At 37.2% G+C, this 7,701-nt stretch overlaps 1 protein-coding gene across 1 annotated transcript; it reads left to right on the forward strand.

The window, feature by feature from the left end:
• The first annotated feature begins 3,071 nt into the window (after positions 1-3,071).
• LOC131124942 (homeobox protein HMX1-like) lies at positions 3,072-5,506 on the forward strand. The gene is made up of 2 exons (XM_058065946.2): positions 3,072-3,264; positions 4,901-5,506. Exons 1-2 carry the CDS (start codon positions 3,072-3,074, stop codon positions 5,335-5,337), a joined length of 630 nt encoding a protein of 209 aa, XP_057921929.2. The 3' UTR covers positions 5,338-5,506.
• The last annotated feature ends 2,195 nt before the right edge of the window (positions 5,507-7,701 follow it).

Consider the following 7,701-nt stretch of genomic DNA (forward strand, 5'->3'; position numbering starts at 1 on the left):
ACAATTTGGAGTCGCCAATTAACCTAGCATGTTTTTGGAATGTGGGAGGAAACCGGAGTACCCGGAGAAAACCCACGCATGCACGGGGAGAACATGCAAACTCCACACAGAGATGGCTGAGGGTGGAATTGAACCCTGGTGAACCCTGGCGGTTCAAACCCACCCTCGGCCATCTCATGTTCTCCCCGTGCATGCGTGGGTTTTCTCCGGGTACTCCGGTTTCCTCCCACATTCCAAAAACATGCTAGGTTAATTAGCGACTCCAAATTGTCCATAGGTATGAATGTGAGTGTGAATGGTTGTTTGTGTATATGTGCCCTGTGATTGGCTGGCCACCAGTCCAGGGTGTATCCCGCCTCTCGCCCCTTGTGAGGATAAGCGGTAGAAAATGAATGAATGAATGAATGATAAAAAAATGTCTAATGTATTCATTGTGTTGACTTCAAGGTGCTGTTTGTCTTGGTGGGGTGGGGTCGCACTGCAATTGGGTCGCCAGCGTTTGAACGCACTATATCCTGCGTCTCTTCCTGCCAATGAGAGCGTCTTAAGCGTCTTAACTCACTCAATACCAAAGACGTATTTATATGTTTTTAATCATCACCAAACAACCGCTATATGTATATGTACGTTATGTTTTTGCATGAGAGGCAAAAAGACTGCTGCAACTCTCCACTAATGCGTTAACACGTCAGAGCAATTTTAAGCCATAAAAACGTCCACAAGGTGGCAGAAGTGCATTTGATAAGAGCTGGGCAGGGATCATGTGGACGGAAAAATTACACATGACAGGAAGGAGGAGGAATGTAGCCTGCAGAAGGTTACGTATCGTAGGGGCATTTTAATGTATGCACATGCACACACATCGTCCCACATGTGAAACTTGTAAATAGTTAATGGTTATAGTATATTTGTGAATAAATTGTTATTTTGTTGTAAAACAACCCATTTTTGTGTTGTTTATGTTTGTATATTTGCTTAGATATTTCAGCTGTCACAAATGTAACAAATTTATCTTTTCACAAAAAGCTGCTTTTCTCCCTTTTCTAGTGGGGAACTGATATTTTCCTGAAACTGACCTATGTTCCACTGCTGATTACTAACAGACGCAAAGAGGTAGAAATAGATCTTTTTTTCTGCTGAAAGACCAAAGAGCCTTTTAATTTAAGAAAAAAAATTAAATACAGAAAATACAGAAAAAAATACAGAAAATACAAAAAAAAAATTTTTTTGGGGATCTTATTATAAGATTTTGCATTTCTGATGTATTTACTGCTAGTAGTTTTTTCACCATTTTCTGACTTTGTTCTTGTAATTTTACTACTTTGTGATTGTTTTCATACATTTATGACTTTATTCTGATAATATGACATATGATTTTTTTAAATGAATTTATGACTTTATTTTCACAAATGTATACGACTTTATTCTCATATTATTATGACTTTTTCCCCTCCTAAATGTATTCATTCTCATAAAATTATGATGTTTTTATTTTGTACGTTTGTGACTTTATTGTTGTTGTATTACAACTTTTTTCTAATAAATGTATGACTTTATTGTCATCCATTTATGAAAATTTCAATTTTTTTTCCTCATAAATGGAAACCTTTCTTTCAAATACAACTTCACTGATTTTTTAATTTTACGCCTTTTTTTATTCTTGGATTTTGACTACTTTTATAAATAATTCATGACTTTCTTCTCCTAAAGTGATGACTTTTTTTGTAACTTCCTTGTCATAACATGATGATTTCTCCAACATTGTCATAAATGTATGACTTTATTCTTAAAAATGTTCTCATAAATTTTTGTTTAAGTTTATAACTTCTTATAACTTTTCTCCATAATGACTTTTTTTCTCCTAAATTGACAACTTTCCATGGACGATCCATGGTAATGTCATGTAAGCTAATGTGTCCTTCATGTCATCTGCCATTACTGCCGCCTTGTGGTCTCTTGTATTGCAATACCTGTATGTGTGGACTAATAATACACCATGAAAATACTGCCATGAAAATACTTCATTGAACTAACATGTCAAGTGTGTTAAATGGATTCATTTTTTTTGTTTTTAAAAGTGCCTGTCTTCAAACTGATAAGAACATTCATACAGTAATACATACGTACATGTAGTACATACATGTAGTACATACATGTAGTACACACGCTTGAAAACTTCAATGGAATTGAATTTTGTTTTTTTAATAAAATGTATTTTCTCTGTTTCCCTCTGGTCCTCCTGGCCACGTTAGCTGTGGGGGTCGGTGGCCCCTTCTGGCGCCTTCTGGACCCTTCCGGCCCCGAGCTAGCCACACTGGCAGCTTGAACCCCCAGCCACTCTTTTTAGGAAGCACAGGCATACAAAAAAAGGATAACTACCTCATTCACTCCCAGACATTTTTTCCAAAAACAACCCCTTCAGTCCGATACTACCATTTTACACCATTTGGACTGATCTATCCAGGCACACGGAATATTGTCTTCTATGGATATCGACACATGGAACTTACCAAAAGAAGATTGGACTCTCTTCTTTCATTGGGAAAAAAAGGTTTGCTTCTACCTTTTTCCGTTCTTTCTGTTCAGTAGTGGAACATTAAGTAAGTTTCAGGACAATATCGGTTCCCCACTAAAAAAGACAAAAAAGGAGCTTTTTGAGAAAAGATATGTTTTGCTTTTGTGACAGCTGAGATATCTAAACAAATAAACATTTTACATAAAATTCCATTTCATTTTATTTATTCTTTTACGATATCTATATATGTATATCATTGTTTGTACATAATCATCATGATTAAATAACTACTATTATCTATTTTTGGCCCAAAAAATACTAATACTCAGACCAATCGTATGTCAATTTTTCCACATGGGTGAAAAATGCTTCCACAGTGAAATATTACAATATGATCCTTAAGCCCCGCCCACAAGCTCACTGGCTTGCCTGCGGTTGTTCCTGTGAAAGCAAACAGGCGTCCAGCGTGTAGCGTGCTCTGTTGCATTGGAGGCGCCATGCAGCTGGCATCATCATCATCATCATCATCACGTCTAAGTGTGCTTTTTTGCGGGCTATGGCGAGCAGACAGGGTCGGACTTCTTCTCTGAACTTCACCATCGACAACATCCTCAACTTGAGGCACGACAAGAGGCCCGCGGAGAAAAAGTGTGACTTTCCAAAAGAAGGTGAAAGGGACGTTGGGACATGCTTTGAGGAGGAAGTGTGGGACGTCCACAGGAGGAAGGACGGTGGACACCAGGAAACAGGTTAGCCATTCAATAACAATAACTATCTCAGAAGAATAATCACAGCTGCGACAATTCATCCAGGGTTAATCCCAATTAATTAACTATTTTGGTGATCGATTAATGTTTTTTTTAAATATAAATGTTTTTGTTTTTTGCTTTTTTTAATTTCCTTCGTCTTCCACAAAAGCAGAGTTATTATCCTTGTGTTTTTAACCAAACAAGCTAACCTCTGACTTTGGTCCGTCCAAAGCCTAACCGCCTAAAATTCACTGATGACGACAATGTTGGGATTTTTGACTCAAGCTATTGGACAAACATTTAGCTTATTTAATGGAATATTCAAGCTGAAGTAAAGAGGCATTAGAAATTAGAAACGTTAAAAAAAAAAAAATCTGATTCATTGATTAATAGAAAAAATAATCTACCGGTTAATCAGTTTGTAAAATAATTATCAGTTGCATGAGTAATAATAATTCCCAGTTAGGTTTGCTTTTCCGTGTTCCGGGATGGTTTGTCATGGCTTGACCTGTCCAGACCTAGGATAAAAGGAGGGATCATGTCTCATAGCGGGCCTCGGAACGCCTCGGTGTCCTCCCAGTGGAGCCGGGGACCGGGAAATCTAGGCGTCCCTACTGGCACTACTGCCCCCATGGCCCCGACCCCCAGACAAGCAGAAGAAATAGAATGGAACAAAAAAAAAAACCTCACAATGTGAGAAAAGGTCAAAATTTTATGAGCCTAATATAATTTTAGCTAATTAAAGTTCCAAAAGAAATAAAGAATAAAGAAAAAATATGTTATTTTATCAAAAATTGTAAATATTATGGAAAATATTAGGAAAATTAGGTTGCAGAAAAAGTTATAATATCACAAGTAGATTGTCCCGGTAAATAAAAAGGGCTGATCGGATTTTACATATAATTGTAAAAGTAAACGAAAAAAAATAAACAACAGTTTAATTTAAAAAAATTTTTTTGTCAAAAGTCATCATCTAAAAAGAAAAAGTCATCATTTTATGAGAATGATTTTATTTCAGTAGCATAAATAAAAACAAACAACAAATAAAGTTGTCATTTTTGGAAAATGATCTTATAATGTTATGAGAATAAAGTCAAACTCTTATGGGACTGAAATCATAATTACAATAAGAACATTGGAAATTTTCTCTTATTTATTCTTTCTTACATTTTTTACTGTCTTGAAAGGTTTGTTGTGATTTTTTAGGAGTTTTTCGCCATTAATTTTGTATTTGTTACGTATTGTTTTTACTATTCTGTGCAGCGCTTTGGAAACAGTGTTTATAAAATGTGTTAAATGAATAAAGTGGATTGGATTTACAAAAAGAAAGCTGGGGTGGGGGGGCAGAAATGGGGAGTCCAAATATTAAGAGAATACACTTTTCATTTGATAAGCAAAGACTTGAAATATTAAAGACAAGATTTGAAAAAGTTGTAATATTACGTATATGACAGCAAGGTTTTCTTGAAATAAATCGAACTTGTTAGCATAGCAACATATGTTGCCCTCGCTGGAAAAACCTTCCATACAAATGCCAAAAGTAGATGCTATGATAAAAATATATGGTTATATATTATATATTTACAAGATACAATAATAAAACATGATGGGCATTTTGGCATCCATGTCTCCACAGCAGCAGGCAAAGCAAACGCGGACCCTGGAACGTCAGAACCAGGACTCCTGCCACCGCCGCCGCCACCACCAAGCAGGAAGAAGACACGCACCATCTTCTCAAAAAGGCAGATCTTCCAGCTGGAGGCCACCTTTGGGGTGAAGCGCTACCTGAGCAGCTCCGAGCGAGCGGGCCTGGCCCGTGCCCTGCAGCTCACAGAGACCCAGGTCAAGATCTGGTTCCAGAACCGACGCAACAAACTCAAGAGGCAGCTGTCCACGTCCTCGCTGGACGCGGCCGTGGTGGAGAACATACTTTCCAAGGGCAGTAAGCACCTGCAGGCTGGATGTTTGCTAACGCTGGGCTTTCCCGTGTGGCACCAAGACCCACAAGCCGAGCCCTACATCTACTTCTCCGACTCCGCTAAATATTTGGGACTGTTTGGTGGACACGGGTGACTTTTTATAATAATAACATAATAAAACATTAGTCAAGCATGAGACACTTTTTGTTCACTTTTTTGAAAAAAAAATATACATACTGTATATATGAATGAATGTACTTTTTTATATATTATTTCTATGTTATGTATTTATAAGCCTTGACATTTTGTCTTTAGAATTTCACAATAAAATCAAGGACTTTCTAAAATGACGTTTGTGTGAAATGGACTTGGTAGCACTTTACAATAACGTACACAAAATGACACTAGTTCACGAGGAAACAATCTGCTCTACTTATTACGTCTTCCTTACTTCCTCAGTAACTACTCTAAATGTATGTGCTTTAGTTCCTCAATAACTACTCATTATTCTTCACTACTTCCTCAGTAACTACTCAAAATGTATGTAGCTTAGTTCCTCAGTATGTACTCATTATTCTTCATTACTTCCTCAGTAACTACTCAAAATGTGTGTGCCTTAGTTCATCAGTAACCACTCTAGACAGTCATCATTAATTCCTCAATAACTACTTTAAATGCATGTGCCTTAGTTCTTCAGTAACTACTCATTATTCTTCATTACTTCCTCAGTAACTACTCTAAATATATGTGCCTTAGTTCCTCGGTAACCACTTTACACAGTCATCATTACTTCCTCAATAACTACACTAAATGCATGTGCCTTAGTTCCTCAGTAACTACTCATTATTCTTCATTACTTCCTCAGTCACTACTCAAAATGTATGTGCCTTAGTTCCTCCGTAACCACTCCACTCATTACTACTCTAACTACTCTAAATGTACATGCCTTAGTTCCCCACTAACCACTCGACTCATTACTTCTTCATTACATCCACAGTAACCACTCTAAATGTACATGCATTAGTTACTCAGTAACTACTCATTACTTCTTCATTGCTTCATCTGTAACTAATCTACTCATTATTCTCAATTACGTCCTCAGTACATACACTCTAAATGTATGCGCCCAAGTTCCCCAGTAACCACTCTACTCATCAGTTCTTCATTGCTTCCTCAGTAACTACTGTAAATGTATATGCCCTAGTTACTCAGTAACTACTCATTACCTCCTTCATTACTTCCTCTGTAACTATCCTACTCATTATTCTCTATTACTTCCTCAGTAACCACTCTAAATGTATGTGCCTTAGTTCCTCAGTAACTACTCTACTAATCACTTCCTCAGTAACTACTCTAAATGTATGTGCCTCGGTTACTCAATAACTACTGTATTCATCAGTTCATTAGTTCTTCAGTAACTACTCTAAATGTACCTGCCTCAGTTCCTCAGTAACCACTAGATTCATTACTTCTTCATTACTTCCTCAGTAACTACTTTCAATGTGCGTGCCTTGGTTACTCAGTAACTACTCTGCTCATTCATGTAGCATTAGTTTTTAATTAATTACTTGGTAATTAGTTTCTGTTACTACTCTACGCATTAGTTCCTCAGTGACTACTCATTGGTTTGTAATTGCTTTCTCTGTAACTACTCTAAATGTGTGTGCATTAGTTCCTCTGTAACTACTCTACTCATTGGTTCCTCAGTAACTACTCCACTCATTGGTACAAAATAAAAAAATCATCATTTTCAAAATGTCCTGAGGGCCCATAAAAAACAACCACAGGCCACATAGGGTCCCCGGGCCACAATTTGAACACCATGGCTATGATATTATAACTTTTGTGAAATCAGTGCTCTTTTATTCCCATTTTGGTTTCCGTTTTGAACACTTATTTTGTATTGGACTTCCTGTTTTGCCCTGTCTTCCTTCGTTGCCCCAATCATCCATACCTGTCCCTAATTTGTGTTGGTATTTAGTTCAGGTGTGTGCCTCCCCCCGTGTGGGATCATTATCGTTTGTACGTCTGCACCCTGAGTTGCTTTAATGGTCATTGTGAGCAGGTCTACCGTTCTTAGGAATGTTACTATTGAGATGCTTTGCATGGAGTCTAAATAAAGCTAGTTTCAGGGATGGAGTGAAACCTTGGTGTGCATCATTCATTTGTTCCAGAAGGTCCAACTCTAAGCGACTCACGTAAATCCAATCTGTCTGTTCCGGAAAGCCAAAAAGGTTAACACAAAACATGCTGTCACCCAGTTTTACAATGCCAGTGTGCATCTAAATGAAAAATGAAATAGATAAATGAACATTAAAGGAATGGAATGGAATGGCCTTTATTGTCATTATACAAGATGTACAACGAGATTGGAGAGCTTCTCCTTTCAGTGCAGTAGTCAAGTTAAAAAAAAGTACATAAAAATAGAGTAAAAAAGACAAGATATATACAAGATATCCAAAATATACACATAGTATTGCACAGGATCATATGCAGGAGCATATGCAGGAGCAGATAT

Source organism: Doryrhamphus excisus, linkage group LG2 (genome assembly GCF_037039965.1).
Source record: "Doryrhamphus excisus strain RoL-2023G ecotype Guam linkage group LG2, RoL_Dexc_Guam_v1.1, whole genome shotgun sequence".
Classification (NCBI taxonomy): domain Eukaryota; kingdom Metazoa; phylum Chordata; class Actinopteri; order Syngnathiformes; family Syngnathidae; genus Doryrhamphus; species Doryrhamphus excisus.

Bases quoted from the DNA above. Each gene is read 5' to 3' on its own strand.
- LOC131124942 (XM_058065946.2), top strand. From the start codon at position 3,072: ATGGCGAGCAGACAGGGTCGGACTTCTTCTCTGAACTTCACCATCGAC. The intron at 3,265-4,900 runs GTTAGCCATTCA...ATGTCTCCACAG, and splicing joins CGGTGGACACCAGGAAACAG to CAGCAGGCAAAGCAAACGCG.